The sequence below is a fragment of the Pholis gunnellus genome (genome assembly GCF_910591455.1).
Source record: "Pholis gunnellus genome assembly, chromosome: 1".
Lineage (NCBI taxonomy): Eukaryota > Metazoa > Chordata > Actinopteri > Perciformes > Pholidae > Pholis > Pholis gunnellus.
Window position 1 is genome coordinate 14,630,893 of NC_136528.1, and position 16,964 is coordinate 14,647,856.

General features: G+C 42.7%; 1 protein-coding gene across 1 annotated transcript in view; it reads right to left on the reverse strand.

Annotated features, from left to right (window-relative positions):
- The window catches only part of LOC306693875 (semaphorin-4B-like), a 43,135-nt gene that overhangs the window by 17,894 nt on the left and 8,277 nt on the right, over window positions 1–16,964 (reverse strand). The window contains exon 2 of the mRNA XM_079156532.1: window positions 12,456–12,898. Within this exon, the coding sequence (XP_079012658.1) occupies window positions 12,456–12,576 (121 nt within the window). The 5' untranslated portion in view covers window positions 12,577–12,898. The remainder of the gene's footprint in view (window positions 1–12,455; window positions 12,899–16,964) is intronic.

Consider the following 16,964-nt stretch of genomic DNA (forward strand, 5'->3'; position numbering starts at 1 on the left):
TGGTTTTGTGATGATGCTGAAAACATCCCTTGTATGATTAGTTTTTCATATCCAACCAGACATGCTATAAATGGGAACGTTAAAAACTAATTTATTAAATCAGGTTACTGGCATACAAATCCCAAGCTTCACTACTTTACAATTATTGGTTGACGGCACTAAAAACATCTGAAGAAAAGCACAACAACTTGCTGGGAGATTGTCCTGTGCAGAGATACGAGAAGTGCCATCAGCTGCATCTCGTGCAAGTCTATGGGTCGGACTTGTTAATTAGCCAATCGATGAAGTCGTCATTTTCAATCAATTGGCTCTGTGCACCGGATGTGATTCATTAATTATCCTTGAAAAGAGAATGCAAGTTCCTGCGTAACAACAATTAGGCCACAAGATAAATATATTAATGGTGAAGTAACAAGCCATATGCTGAGTCATAACTTGAGCTGATGTTGAATCCAGAAAAAAAAAAAAACTTGTTCAGAGGGAAGCTTTGCGTTATTAAACACACATCGTTAAACCCCAAAACCACAACGGAGTACAACATAAACACAAAATAACTCCCACTCCAATGTGTTGGCCAAGCACAAATATACGATCGGAAAGGTAACAACATCTGAACTCGTGTTTTACTACTTCCAGTACTCCAAGGAAATCTGTGAGTCTCCGTCAAGGCCTCACAGAAAGCCACAAATCTAACAGGAAACGAGAACATAGGGGACGGACATCCCATTACAGCCGGCACACAGCACAGCACATAGTGGTGAGCCTCCGTCAAATCAATTTATGGTACAAAAGGGGGAAGCGCTCACTGAGCATGTTGTCATTTCTGTACGCCTCACTCCTGTCCTCTCCGTTTATCCCTCTCGCACAGCAGCAGCCAGCAGCTACTGTAGCTACACGAGAACGCCAGTGAGCCACGTCCACACTTTGCTGTGCTGGCCGGCTCTCCCTTTGCTCTGCACTGCACTGCAAGCAGTGTAAAAAAAAAAACAGTCTCTTTCACTCAACGCCAATCTAAAACTCCTTCATTCTGCTGCTCGCCAACCCTCCTCAAGTGGATCTCTTGAGCAGTGGGCCACGAGTCAAATGAGTTACTTTTTCCCACGTCGCTGCCTTCCCTGCAGCCTCAAGTAGTTACAGTGAAAGTGAAAGTTTCAAGAGGTTTGGTATGAGAAGGTTTGTCTCTGACAATTGCTCAACTTTCAGTTTGACCTATACTGTGTCATAACTTGCTCAAACAAACCAATATATATATTCAGCAAAGGGTCCGGGAAGCTATGATTATGGTTTATTTCAAGACCTTCAAGTATTGTGATCCTTAGAGAAACAATAGCTGAGTTGGAGTCCATGTGGAGCTGGAGCGGTGGATGTTATCACTTGATAAATATGAACACGTCTAACAATCGTCTTGAGGTCACCGAAGACATGAGATGTATGCAAACAAATATTTGTGCGTCCATTGCTTACATAGTTCTAACCGTTTATCTACGGCCTCCCATTCCAAACATATCAAAAACACTCTTGATGTGCTCCCCAAGCCAAAACACTGGGGGTCACGGACTCCATTTGCTTCTCCAAATAAGATTACAGCTTCGTATCTGGAGTCGTCATCGCCACTATTTGCTGCAGTTAAACTGTTTACAGCATTTCCCTCGTGTACAACCAGCAAGCTGCTTTCAAATTTAGAGATTTCTGACTGTAAGAAAAAGACACCAGCGGTAAGTTTATCTCCAACGCTCCAGGTGGTGCATAATGCAAATGGAGCCAGTAAACAGCAATAAATGTTTACAACCCACGACTTAAACTTTCCAATATGCTCACAAACAAATGGTTCCTCAAACACTCAAGGCTCTTTTGGCAGATGATCGCTTTCCCCTTATGGGAGTGAAAACCAGCTGCACAGGCCTAATCTTGTCCAAAATCAAATCTTAGGCGCTGTCCAGATCAACAGTCCTCTTTCTGTTTAAAACGTTGTGACATCTGGAGGCAATGAAGAGGACGGCCTGGCTTTAAACTTCAGCGAGGGGATACAAAATTGAGAGAAAAAAAAAAGACTTCCTTTTGTCAATCAGGACAGGGCAAAAATAAAGTTCCAATGTGGAGAAGCAGAAACTGGTTTTTGATACAATGTGAATTAAGTCTGTTAAAAAATGTCCTAAATGCTCATAAAGAGAGCTATACTTGGTCTCAGTGGACCCTGCCGATGGCAGACAAAGGAGTGCCATCTCTCCTCTCAACAGGGGAACATATCATAGCTTGACTGTCATGGCTCCCCTGAGTTTTGGCTATTCACTGGAACCAGAAAACAGCCTTCCTTCAGCATATTAAAACTGTCTGACATAAATCACAGTGACATCCTCTTAGACAGACAATGGAATAATGAGCCAAAGAGAGCAAACTCATGGAACTTTTACCCAGAGAGCGGTCCGGGGCTACTTAGTGGCAGAGTGCATGTGTATGGGGGGTGATTGAGGTCGGGGTACTGAGTGAGAGTTGTGGTAACCAGGAAGATTGGATTGAGATGTTGACCTATAAAGAAACACGCAGACAAGGGTAGAAAATGTTATTTTCAAAGCACTCCGAGATGGATTTCTGATAAGAGCAGAAGGTCAAGTCGGTAACAAACGTCAGTTGTGTCAAGCTGCGGCGAATTCCAACAGAAACTCAAAGCTTTCCGTCTCTCTCGCTCTGTTTTTTCTACAGCAGTTGGTTCTTTGGGATATTTTTTTATTTGCGCTTTCCGATGCAGCAGATCAGTTGTGTGTTTTGACATGCTTGCAGCAGAATGCCGGGCATCTGCAGGCCATTTCACAGCCAGGCACCAGGTCCATTCATCACCCGCCTGTTTAATCAGCCGGCTGTCACCAAAGCAGAGCCCTAAACCTCTGCTAATGCTCATCCCATCACACCTTCCATCAATATGGCTGCTTTATCGCCATTTTTAACATGCTGAATTAGTTAGTAGCACAGGTTCTTTGAAGTCAAACTGTGTATATTTGCCTCATTTCTCTGCGGTTATGAATGCCTACAAGCTGCAAAAGAAATTGGCCAATGGTCCAAACTAGAGCGCCGCGGCACAATTCAAAAGATGCATTGTTTGAGAACCGATCAGGGTCTGCATGACATACTGACATTTAAGAAGTGAATGTCCTTTCTCCACCGGCACGTAATAAGTCCTTTGCAATTATTTGGTTGGAATTCAATGTTGGCAGTGAATTCATTGTATTCATTCATTGTGATGGTTTTTCTTCAGTGGAGGTAAAGATGACAGGAACAAAGCACAGCACGGAGGATTTCAGAGAGAAACTGCTCTGTGTTTACAGAAATGTTTGTGAGAGAATCAGACTAAATCTGTGAACACACGATGAACAGCTACAAACGTCTTGAATTAAAACAGAGACACATGAGGGGAAAGTCAAACATCTTCTTCCATATGTACAGTATGTTCTATTCCCTGCACACAGATGCTAGTGTTAATGGGAGCTGCTTTACTGATAATGCAACGGCTCAAATAGGTACTCATCTGGAGACACTGTCATTTTGTATAAGATGCAACAAACGAGCACATAGGCCGCCTAAAACCACAAATAGTTATCGTTTACATTATACCAGATACAACATCTTAATTTGGGAGCTTTAAAAGGTGTTGCTACCAAAATGATGTCACCGTTGGACGGAGCCAGGCGTGCCATTTTTTTGTCTGTATTTATAGCTTTATGTGGCTGCTGGCTTCACTTTTACTGTACATACTATTTATTTTCTCATACTTTGAGACAAATAAGTGTCTGTATGTGTGTAGAAATAATAGTGAGTGGTCTTGAGGGAAAATGCTTATGAATCATCAAAATAATGAATGTTCTAGACGTTCTGGATAAATCTGTCAGTGTTGAGAGACCTCCAAAATAGCACAGTAACATCAATTAAGATTTCCTCTGAATCCCTTCATTCACATCACAGCGGAGTGTTCAGAGTAACATTCATTGAGGTAACTAAGACGTCGTCAGAGGGTGCCAGCTTGCAGACACAGTGTCACTGAGAAATAAAATACACGCCAGCACTTTGGCAGGCATCATATTTCAGGGAAAACGGAGCAGGACCAAACAATTTTTCTAAGGTTTAATAGTACTCCGAGGGTGGGGCGATTGATTGGCTGCACATACGCCTGCCAGGACACTCCTAAAAGCCCCGACTGTAAACATGCCCCAGATTTGATAAAGCAGTGTGAGCCAAGTCACAAGACAAGGGGGCAACGGGGACAGAGGGGTTTGTTAACAGCCGGGCAGAAAAAAAAACAAAAAGGAGAAGAGAGTGTAGCACAGCTGATATTAATCTCACACGAGCTCTGCTTATCTTACATGACCAACACGTATTTATCCCCCCAAAAAATACTATCCATCTCTGCCCTCTGCAAACTGAAGCTACACAAGAGCGCACACAGCTTCAAGGCTCTCCGTTTGACAGGATTCGACAATGGACTCGATAGCGGCGCAGGAGCTCCCGACAGAAGCCGACAGGAGTCGCTTCAAGGTGATCGCGCCACTGAACCTCGTGATATTTGGGCAAAGTGATGGTTATTTCATCGTCTGTGACTACTGGCAACCAAGAGCTGCTGTAGCATGCCAGCCAAGTCAGCGGAGAAACACTGTTTGTCTGCACAGTTAGAGGCCACAGGCCACCCTAAGATGAGGAGGCAGACTGGGTTGGAGCAAACTTCACATGTTTCCTTTATATATTGAGTCTTTATTGAACTGTCAAAGAAATCACTGGGGTTACGTGAGTGGATTATGTTATATTTAAAAAGGTAAACTCCCAGATTAAAAAGGTACAGCGAGTAAAACCTACAAAAGCTGATACAGACAAAGACAGAGAAATTGGGGCATCGAAGAATCACACTTTACTAGGCTGTAAATAAAAGCTGACAGCCCTGAATACGTTCGAGTGTGACACCCACAGTAAGGCCGGGCAATAAGGCCCACAGATGTGTTGTGTCGTTTGTAATCACTGGGAATGATGGTGTGGCTTTGCTGCAATTTTGTGTGTACTGTACACGCCGTGTATGTGTGCGCGAGAGGGTATACATCATACTGAGAGACAGCTGCACCTTGCAGATAATAACCAGAGCCCGACAGTTTGTAAGTGCAGTGTGTGAGGATTATGCAGCAAAAAGGTGCCACATGGTTACATGTGCAGGCTCGGAATCGGGGCAACAACAGAAAATGATGGATGAAAATGATGGATTCTACAGTATACACACGCAAGTGTGTATATTGTAGAATCCAAGAAACACTGGAAAATGTCCCCTTTAGCCTCTGAAGGAAATACAGCATGAGTGCAAATACGCTGCATACGTCTAAAAGCAAAGACCAAGGGGCTGACAGACATGATGCTCTGCTCTGTAATTATTGGCTCTTACGTGTCATCCTGATGCACTCTAGATTGGCACGCACCCACCCAACACTCAAGCAGCGGAGCGATGGAGCGCAGTGGTCTATCGCGGCTGAAAGCTTACAAAATCCTGGATATTAGCTAGGCGAGACACTATGTGTTATCTGAGTGGGTTATTCAAACACAGAGAGGAGGGAGACAGATAGTTGGTATAATTTCCTCACACATACAATTCAAAATAGACGTGCCTTTGCTTGTCATGTGTGGGATGCCTCTTCAACCTCTCTCTCCATCCTCCTCCTACCCTCTCTCTAAAGACAGTAGATGTCACAGGAATATGATGCACACAGACTCAGATTTTAAGATATGCATATTTTTGGGCTTCTAAAAGCAAAAATAAATTTGCCAACTTGTCACTTTTTGCCAACGTGTGTTAATGAGTTTTCATTTAGAATTGATTCATTTCATTTATAGTCAGCATTTTTCAAAGCATTAGCGAATCAATGTACTTCCATTCTGTAATTTACTAAAGTAGTTGTAGGGACGTTCATTTCGAATTTTAATTAGTGCAATGTGTGTCCAGCTTATTTGTCGATGAATGAATGCTACAACTCAAGAACCAAGCCTACCCACGTCTCGTTAGCCAGCCACCTGCAAGCTGCTGATAAAAGTGTACGGGGTTAGCCCCAACGTTAGCAACAACTCTGGCTCAGGTGCACTTATGTGTTGGCTGACCAGTTATTCTTATTTCAGCTTATAAAAAAAATCTTTTAACTATTTAAAGTTACTACAAGGAACTTCAATTTGTGTCAATTTTCACAGTCCCTGTGGACGAAAGCGGTAGAATTTCCACACACCAGAGTCCCTTTAGAAAATATCTTATTTTATTGCAGCAACAGCCAACTGCAGTCAGTCCTGGTTCTGGTTCTCCTGAGCCTCCCTTCCCTCCAGTGGTTGACTGTTAAACGTTTTTTAGGATATTAACATCCTTAAGTAGTAGTTTTCATCGTTAGTGGCGGGGCCCGCCATTCTCGCACGAGAGGAATTCAGATTGCATTCACGCAAACGAGAGATCCACAGGAAATGATGCACGAGTGTAATCCAGTATTTCCGTTTGCAACACTGCTCTATCACAGCTGTATTAAGTTACTGCTAATGCAAACTCAACATTTCGACACAAAGGGACTTTTATTGTGAAGCAGTGATGCGTTTGTTACCGAGGGCAGCACCGACATGATCGTTCGTCAGAAATGCATCTGTAATTTTTCTGCATTCTTTTGAACTCTAGCTGCTCTTTCTAATAAAGTAGCTGCTCAAGGAGCGTTTCCTCTTGTTGAAAGTCTTTATTGAGGTATCTGACTATCCAAATCCTAAACTGCCTTCCTCTACTTCAAGTGTTCTTTATTTTGTACTTATGGCCTTCGACACACAAAAAAAACACAGGCCCACCAATGCCTTGATGAATGACATTATGTCTATGGCTCAGCCAAGTGGACTTGAAGAGGAAAAGAAATGGCCAAATCCAAATCCAGCTGGCTTGCACATGCTTACAGATGGTTTCTGCTACAGCTAGAATCCCATCAAAGTACACTTCGATAATCTCTTCTGCCATTTTCTAACTTGCACACTTGTCGATTTTTAGGGCACCAGTGGAGCGGTGTGCAGTTTACTAAGTGCACTCACTTTGGACTGGCATGTGTTGAAGGCCTTTAAGTGCGACCACAGCATGCAGACACAAACCTCTATCCTGTGTGTGTGTGTGTGTGTGTGTGTGTGTGTGTGTGTGTGTGTGTGTGTGTGTGTGTGTGTGTGTGTGTGTGTGTGTGTGTGTGTGTGTGTGTGTGTGTGTGTGTGTGTGTGTGTGTGTGTCTCTCTGGAGAGGCCCTTGATGAGAAGAGCAGGCGCACAGAGTCTGCTACTCTCTACTCATCCACCACAATGTATAGTAGTAAGAACGAGAAGTGGTCAAGCATATTGGTTTTACGCTCCTTGCTAATGTTTTTTCTTTTTCACACAGACACACAGACCTCCTCACTGTCACATCTATTTTAATGTATTCATGCTATTATCAGGAGCCTGGTGAGTTGAGGACGTCCACACCTTCTGCATTAGCCTCCATATTTTGGCTCACAATGGTTATTCTGCCCTGACAAAGTTTGACATTTTTAATTTTTAAAATGTAAAAAACAGGCGTCAGTGTTACACCTGCACTCAAAAAAAATCAGACAGATAGGATTTCTGTAAAATCAGACACTGTAACTGAATCCTTCAGCTCAGTCTATATGACAAACAGTCAGCCAGGCCCCTCGAGGACCCACACCTCACTCTCCCCATTTACATACACCCACAAGTAGGAATAAGACGCATGTGGAGTGCATTAACATACTGGAACTAAATCAGGAAAGTTCTGACTTTTAATGAAAGATACATGAGACGACTACTTTTAACCATTTAAGTTCTGCCTCAACTCAAATGTAGTGCGTTGTTTTCAGCTCATGATGGTGAGTGGTACTGATATATTTCTAAGTGCATAAAAATATTGTATTTCATTTTTCATTTAGTTTTACAAATTACCAAAACATTGTAGTCACTTATCATCAAAATTACATAAATAAGGTTATCAAAACATGATTATTAGCCAGCAGGTAATTCCACTTACTCCAGCATTACTACTTCTGCAATACAAAGAGAATGAACGTCTCGGACAGAGGGACGCATTTACACCTTTTTGACCTCTTGAGGTGTTTTGAACAATAGTTTTCAATCCGTTTTAAAAGCCTCTTGGATGATTTTACACTGAGCTTTTTCGAGATCGGAGAGAGCTCTCCAAAGAGAAATAAAGTGACGAAGTGTAAATGGCATCAAAGCTACCTTATGCTGTATTTTATAGAAACAAAAGGAAAATATATATATTTTACAGCAATGTGGACACTGAAGTGTGACAGAAAACAGTGGTTTGTGTATCATTTAATAAAATGTTATGTGACTTGATCGACAGCTAGAGGCACAGAAACCATATAAATCACCCATGCTTCATTATGCAATGACATGTTCAATTCAGTCTAATGTTTAAAAAACAAAAACAAAAACAAAAAAGGTGTGGTTCTTTGTGTCACAGTTACTGTAAAACTGAGCAAATATCTGCTGCAATATGTTAATAGCGAAGAGGCAAACACATTTTAGTTTTGAACAAATCCACACTGCATCCCAGCAATCCCCCAAAAATACCTAATGACTCTCTTAACCTCGCATTCCTCTCTGTCCATCTTAATTAACAGCTGCGCAGTTATTCCTCGCTGCTTGCCATTGTCTTCAAATCAAATGTTCCTGGTTGAAATCTGCAAAGACGGAACTTTTCTGTACATTCCCTGGAGCGTGCAAGTGATGAAGCCATTAAAGCGTCTGAATCAGACCGAGTTGATGTGCTGTAATTATGCTGAATTGTTGCGGCTGTTATGGCATTATATGCAGGCACTTGTGAGTGCCACCTCTGCTGGAAGCCTCAGACCGCTTTTCTTTCAGGATCAGGGGCGTGTCCATGCCGGGTTTTAGGTGGGCATCCGAGCATGTCACGAGCATTTGGCTTGACCCCCCTCTCTCCCGCCCCTCTTCTGTTTCTACACTGCGATCCACACACTGCCAAGGTCACTGGATTAGCATGCATGAGAGAAAGCGCACAATATTCGCTGAGCATGAACCAAACGTAAACAGGAACGGACACTGAGTACACAGCATGCTCTGTAGCTCCGCTTAAAAAGGGGCATTTTGATTTGCTTCTTCCCTAGCAGCATGTGTGAAAGTATCACAACTGAAAACCTTCCCTTCTGATCTGAATATTTATTTTGTTATACATTCAGTTAATTTCTAACAAACATTGTATATACAATAGTAGCTGACAGAGTCTCTGGATGTACTTGTGAAGCAGTGGGTTTACAATCTGCTTGATGTGAGATTTGTTGTATAAAATTTATTCTCGCTTCCAGGAAACTATGTCAAATTGACCTGATAAAAGACAGATGTGACAATGATTATTTCTGAATAACAACACATATTGTTCAAAATTTCACTTTCATGGGAAGAGGGAGAAAAAAAAGGGCATGCAGCATGTACAGGATATTCAAAAAGGTGTGGCTGCATCTATCCCCAATCTTTTCAAAAACACAAACACCAGGTTGGTGGACAAAGTCATTCTGAATAAATAAGATACGGTCCACTGCTGACTCACAGCAGAAGAAGAGTGACATACAACACAGTTCATGCACTGGAAACCAGACCTTTAAAAAACATCAAAAAGGTTGCCAAATGCCCAAACCAGCTCATTAATGTAAACCGTTCTAATCAAGTACAGGACTTTAATTTCTCCGTCATGTTCCAAGTCAAAGAAATAGAAAAGAGGAAAAATAAATCATCTCCTCAGCGCATATCTGGAGAAAGACAGTAACATCCTGCCTGAGATGTTTCTGATAACTAACAGTGCTTGCTGCTTCAAGTCCCATGATCCTTTGTGCTCTCGCTCTGCACACGAGCCGTAATGAAAAACAGCTCTCCCACTGCAGCGACCACAAAAACCTCTACTCACTACACATGAGAGATTAGCCTGCTCATTAGGAGAGAGGGAAGGAGCGAGAGGAGAGGGAAGGAAGACAAAAAGAAACAGGGACGCCTTTCCAGGAAAAAGGCCACGTTGAGGCAAGGGTCCTCTCGAGAGAAAACAGTCCCGGTCTCCCCTTTCTTACAGACTATACAAACCAGAACGGAGGTTTAAAACAGTGACCTGCTTTACATGTTTTGCATCAATGGCGCGGGTTGAATTGAGGCTAGTTTATATACGAAACGTTTAGCATGTCAGTGATGCTGCAGACCCTGTTTATGCAAAGCTGTAGTCTTAATGAATAGGACACAATCGGTGTCAGTGACGTTTAAATAAGATTTTCTACGCCCCATTATCAGCTGAAAAGCATGTTGTCTCACACTACTACTTATGCTCTCCAGTTGAGAAAATCTCAATAACTAACTGCTGCCGTCAAAATACATGAAATGTAGATTATGAACGCTGAGTGGAGCAAAGGAAAAAAAACGAGGGGGGGGGGGGGGGGGGGGGGGAAGGAACATCAGTGGTTTGCGAAACACTTTGCTGGGAACCAGCCGTGGGCCAATTTAATCCATTTAGTTCTTTGAGAAAAAGTGAAATGGCTCAAGTTGTTCTTCGGTATGAGCGATGCCAATTTTGAGATGGTGCATGTGAATTACCGCATGACGCCTCGCTGAGTTGGCTGACGAGTGAAGAAAATAAGCATTAGATTGTTGTTTTCAGAGGTAGGGAACTTCAATTTTAGACAGGTAGTGTTTACAGGAGCCAACGCACCCACGCATTCACACAAGCCTGTTCTTTGGTTGCTGCTGGATCGGCATATTTGCCTGTGTGAGCAATGTTGCAAAACAAAGATGAGGACAGGATGAAAAATACACTGTAGGAGCCAGGGAGCTAATTTTAAGAATCAACTTGTAAACTGTCCTTTTCCAACAGCTACAACACAGGGTGTTAAAAAAAAAAAAAAAAGAAATAGGTGTTGAGCAACACTTCCTTGATAGCAGTACATTTTCTAAACAGCGTCCTTATTTCTCTCCGCCCTCATTTGTCCTACGCTCCCAGAATGCATCAATCAATTACCAAAAAGCTGTTAGCTGAGGATATAGTGAAAAACAGCACCATGTGTTTTTTTTTTATAAAAGCTTAATCCACAGTCATTACAATAAGAGGAGTGCTGCAGTGTGTGCAGTAATTACTCTACATGCAATGATGAAGTCAGGTGCAAAAAAGGTCTTCCATTCCATCAGTGGATTTGTCAGGAGAGACATTAAGTTTAAATCTGTGAGATAAACTGTTACATTCAGCTGTAAAATACCAACAAGTCAATTAGCAGCAAAAAAATAGAGGAAAAGCCAAGTGTTTTTGAAGGTACGAACTACGAAGGCAGACTATATGCGCTGCAGAATACTTCACAGGCCCAAAATTGTTGCACTTTTTTTGTCTTTACCTGAGTAACACTTTGAGGAGCCACAAAAGTCGCCAATATTAAAAAAGACCTTCAGGGAACAAACATATAATTGCATGCATTTATGAGAAGTGGTGTTTGTAGTTTAGATCTCTTCAAGTTGGAACACGTACTACATTTGAGCCTGCAAGCACCTGTAGTCTCTGACATGTATCTGAGAGTACATTGCTGCAAAGGTTGCTTCACCACTCGCTGCATTCGTTGAATTTGTTCACCGTTCACCTAAATTACATTATTTTGTGTGGAATTGACAGATTGCTAAACTCCGCTGCCCTAAACTACCGATGCCGACAGGGGTAGACAAAACAGGCTACTCATTTCTAGCTAGCGAAAGTCAATTTTGTGAGCTGAAATTACAGGTGCTGTAGCAGGTTTAGCAGGTTTATCAGCTGTACGTAGCAAGCTAATCAACCTTACGTTAGCTAACCCTGTAAAAGGGCATCAGTATGCACTTGATGGCTACATGCATGATATCGTGCTAAAAGACCAAAGCTGCATGTCCGAGGATCTTAAATCCATTCCGCATCTTTTTCTAAGTATTTTGTCTTTTGAAAGGATAAGAAGAAGAGACCCTCATCCAAACCATTTATAAAGTATCGCTCTTACAGCCCCACACACATCACTTTAGCATCCGACTATAGAGCAAGGAATCTTGGTCTCTTATTGGGCAAATCCTACGCACATCTAGAGAACCATTCATCCGATCTACTTCACTCTTGGCGGGTGTATTTCTGGGGACCCAAGGACATGCAGTTGGTACAATTTGCGACACGCGACACATTCGGTATTAAAGAACTTTGAATGAACATGCGGTAGCGCTCTGTGCAGCAGCGAGTGCGGGGCTTCAGGGCTCTGTGGACTGAGTCGACCATGTTGTTGTTACAACCGTTACCAACGAATCATTTATCAGTAATAAAACAAGAAAATACTCATTTAAATCTGGAATCTCATGTCTCCAGCAGCGCTTACAATAGTCATAACATACAAAAAACGTGTCAGGTAAGTATTTCGACTTACTGTAAGAGAAACTGATGCGAGGTGTGACATCCTCCTCAGTCGCCGTCAGTGATTGGAGGCAGATAGCCAATAGCAGCGCAGCAGCCAGAAGACAGTGGACAGTCGCAGCTAATGTCCACATGGTTGCCTGATCCTCTCAAACAGACATACACAAATGCACACCGTTTGTTTTAAAATTCCTTGGAATTCATTAAGCCTCCCTTGACTCCGCGGAGCTTTATTTTCTCACTCCCATCTTCCTGCAGGCTGAGGGGCAGTGAACGTGTCCTTGACTTGATTCTTGTACTCCCAGTGGTCCTTACACACGGTTAGCAGGCTCTTCACACGGAGAAGAGGAATCCTTTCTGGATTAAAGGCTGCTTGTTGTCATCTACTCATAGTGCTCTTCGATAGATCAGCACTAAGCTCCAACCGGCGGCCATTCAGCAGAAGTAATTTTGATTCTGTGGAGAGAAGAGAGAGAAGTTGTTTCTTTATGTTTGATCCAAGAACGTAAAAGAAAAAAAGAAGATGAAACACAAGCTAGAATAACAGATCTAGATCCAACTTCTGACGCTAGACCCCACAACTACAAAAGCAAAAGAACTGATACATTTGGATGCGGTTTACTCTGGCGAATGGTACATATTTTACTGCAAACAACGAAGTGAGAATTCAAGAGTTAAGGTGTTTATCACCAAGAAATCAGCCGCCTCATCTCTCTGTCCTGAGACTTTAATATAGAAATGTAGCACACTGATGGCTTCAGCTAAAGCCTTGATGACAAAAACAAATATTTATGCTCCTACGGTTTACTCTTTCACCACACTGCCAAAGAAAAACTCAACTAAACAGACCGTTCAGACCACCAGCCAGCTAACATGAGCACACACATCATGTGGTAGCTTAAAGGTTTCACCAACATTAAAGTCTAAGTGAATGTCCAATTTGCACTGAAGCCCGGTTCTCTCCGAGATAAAACGCATGTTGGACTTTTTTTTAATCCCCATATTTAATCAAGCTGTCATCAACAATCGCTGAGAGATCCCCGAGAAGATAATATGGCAGCTTGGCTCTAATTTTGTGGCTATGTTGGGAAATAAATGAAAGAACAGTGATTCCCAAGGCAAGCCTGTAATTTGTCTCAAAGAGGCGCAATGAACACATCTGCTTTTATTGGCCTCAGTATGAGTGTACAGATAAGGTCCCGGTTATGTAGATGTATGCAGAGATCTTTGATTTAGTAGGGGGGGGGTTGCCTTTCTTGGAAAACACTTGAAATAGGTACTACTCCCTCTTTGCTAAACAAACACAGGACATTTGATTAAAATAACTATACAAAAATAATCAGATATCTATGATCAAAATTAGAATGTCACATGTTTTGCTTGCGTTGACAAATCAATATGTTGGCCTGTTGATGGTGCTAGATGAGAAATGAGGGGATTGCCAAAATTACTACAATTCATCCTGAGAATGGGGGGCAAATTGTGACTTGATTCTCATGGTTTTACCGATATCTTAAGAGTACAGACAACCTAAGCCAGTGGACAAAGCACAGCCTGTTCCTGTGATATGTGAACACAACTCACGACTACTTAATGCACAGCAGCGCTGGATGTCTCCCCTCTGAGCTCTCACTTAGGTGGTGACGTTGAGAAAGTAAACACCGGAGAGCACATGGCGTCTCTGGTTGAGAGCTTACGTCACTTACGTCGCTACAACTCCCACAGGACCTCATTCAAATATTTATCGTAGCTAATAAATCCATACGACCGGCGGGCTCAGTTAGTGGCCCCAGGTAGTCTACTGAGACAGTGCCATTTTAAACTTCAGATCAAACTGGTCTTACAACAACAGAAAGCAGGACAAACCGAGATTTACAACCCCGTCCCCCCGCCACCTGCCTGGACAGAGCAGTTGGCTAACACGCCTACAGACCAGCACCACTAGCAGCTTGCTAACTGGAGGGCTTGTTGAGTTTATGGCTTGTATTGTAGCTCACTGGCAAGCTGTCCGTCTGGCATAATGCCTGCGTATCTGCCATTTTTTGCAGGTAGGTGAAGGCTCATCTGTATCACATTTGCTAGGACAAGACAGATTACTCTAGTCTTTCCTGAATAAAACCTCTCTCACTTATCTCTGCATCTGTGCCTCGCTGTCACACCCATGTCTCTGTCCGTCCCCAGGGTCTCAACCAGTGGACCAATACGTCTGTGTCCCTCCTCAATTCACTACCAGCCTGCTTTGGCTCCTGCTGCTACACTGAAGCAAGCCAAGTGGGAGGCTAAAACACCAGTCCGTGATCCGGTAACATCTCCCTCCTCCTCCGGCTGGTGCCTCTCAGGCCTGCTGAGACGGCAACAACAAGCATGGCAGCCCAGCGTGTGTCACACACCCCAGGTCTCCATGTTCCCAGGGCTTATCCTTGTGCAACTCCAAAGGTCTTTTAAATTGTAATGAAAAGAGAGGAGTGCCATTCTGACGGTTTGCTGGCACTAAATTAGGACGCTTTTTGGCAGTGCAGTGATGCATAAATAAATATCGCAACACTGTTCCATTGACCTTTCAGTGCCCAAAAAGGTTGTTGGTGGTCGCCGTGCAAAGTCACAGGTTATAAATGGTCACTAGATAAAAGGTGATCAGAGGTGGGTAACTTCACAGAGAGTGTTAAATAACTGAATAAATGGCAAACATATTGAGGGCTGATTTGGTCCAAATTGCTGTAACAATCATTACTCTTCATATTTTTCCAAATGTATTTTATCAAAATACCTCAGAGATGATCTTATTGAAAATGGGAGAGACTATTTCTCAGGTGTGAAGTAACTAGTATAAACCACTTAGTGAATAATAGTGAAAACTACGACAACTAAGTCTTACAAAATATTCAATAGATTTTCATTCCTCTAGTTACATTTATACCTTGTAGTCTCTTGCATTTTAAAACTTCTCCCAGGTGCCTCTTGACAGAAAAAACACAAATTGTACTTTGACGCAAGAACAAAAAAAATAAAAAAATCGGTGTGCTCAGTCTTACTCAGAGTTATGTCAATATGAAGAGGCCCCTGCAGCAGAATGGGAAACTTAAGGTATCTGGGGAATCCAAACTACAGGATGACTCACGGGTGTGAAGCATACAATGTTCATGTAACTGAGGAGGACAAGATTGATGGTCGACACCAAAGAGGCAGATCCTCGGAGGCATAGCAAGGGCACAAAGGGCAGGTAAACGGATGCGATGTCGCACTTATCCTGTTTTCTTTTACATTATCTTACCTTGAATACCATGTCAAGTACATGCATTTTAGTCAAATTAATCATGTAGTGTCGTAATCCATCACTATGAACAACGAGGCATGGCTCTGAAGAGAAAGTATTAAATATTAATAAGCATTAAATCATATTTGACAGCAAGTACTCGACCACATAAAGTGATCTTATTAGAAGCAACAATTATAGGACTTATAGGATTAGAGCTCTATTGAACTGGAGCCGTTACAGTACAGACGACCCACTACGCTCAGTGCCACAGGACCCATCTGCTCATCTAGGAGAAGGTCTGCTGCTCCATGTATATATGAAGGGTGGATCTGGTGCCATATTGCTTAAGGCTACAGATTCATTAACCTTTCGAACCTCCCTCGGGGCTCCCTATTAATACCTGCATCTGTTGAGAGAGGGGAAAGATGTGACGGACACATTGGGCGATACACTCGGCCAGGTCATGGCTAGTTCACTGGATAGGGAGCCGCATGAATGCTAACCATTAGGCTAGCTTTGTGTAAACGACTGGGCTTTGTGCTCGGCAACCAGCTCCCAATAACTCATCCCTGCAAAGTGACTCATTTAGTCTTTGGCAAAGACTGAGGCACTTATGGAGATAATCAGCGGCTGGGCAGCACCCTGTGACGAGAGCGCTATCACAGAGCTCGACATGAGGCTAGATTAGGCCGACGTCCAAGCCATTAACAGCATCGTGAGTATGTCCAAAGAGAAAGAGAACTATAAAAGCATTTGCATTTCATTAATCAGCTCTCAGAATTTGTTTTGCCAGGTTTTGACTTTGTGAGACTGCCTCTCAAAGTCAGTAACTGCTCCAAACAGATATATAAAAAAAGAGGAAACAACAGGATTAATTGTCGGGTCACATATTTGTCCTCGTCTTGCAATAATGTTAGATAGATACACACACACACCCCCCCTCCAAGTCTGACCCTAAAAACAACATGGGTGCCGGTCACTATTCAGAGAGATTTATGGAGCCATTATGTTGAGCAGAAAGGACCTCAATAGGTGACTGACAAGGCAGAGACTGCCTGCTGTGCCTGCCATTATAACTCTCACTTATAGCAGTCTGCTTAGCCGAGTGAGCAGTGCATGATTGGTTTAAATTCAACCAAGCGGGTGGCGGGGGGGGAAGGTGAACCATTTCCCCCAAAGAATCAATGATTGGCTTTTCAAAGACTGAGTTGTTTGTGAATGTATTACTAAGAACAAGCTGCAAGATCATTGTCTTTTATCTAAAGT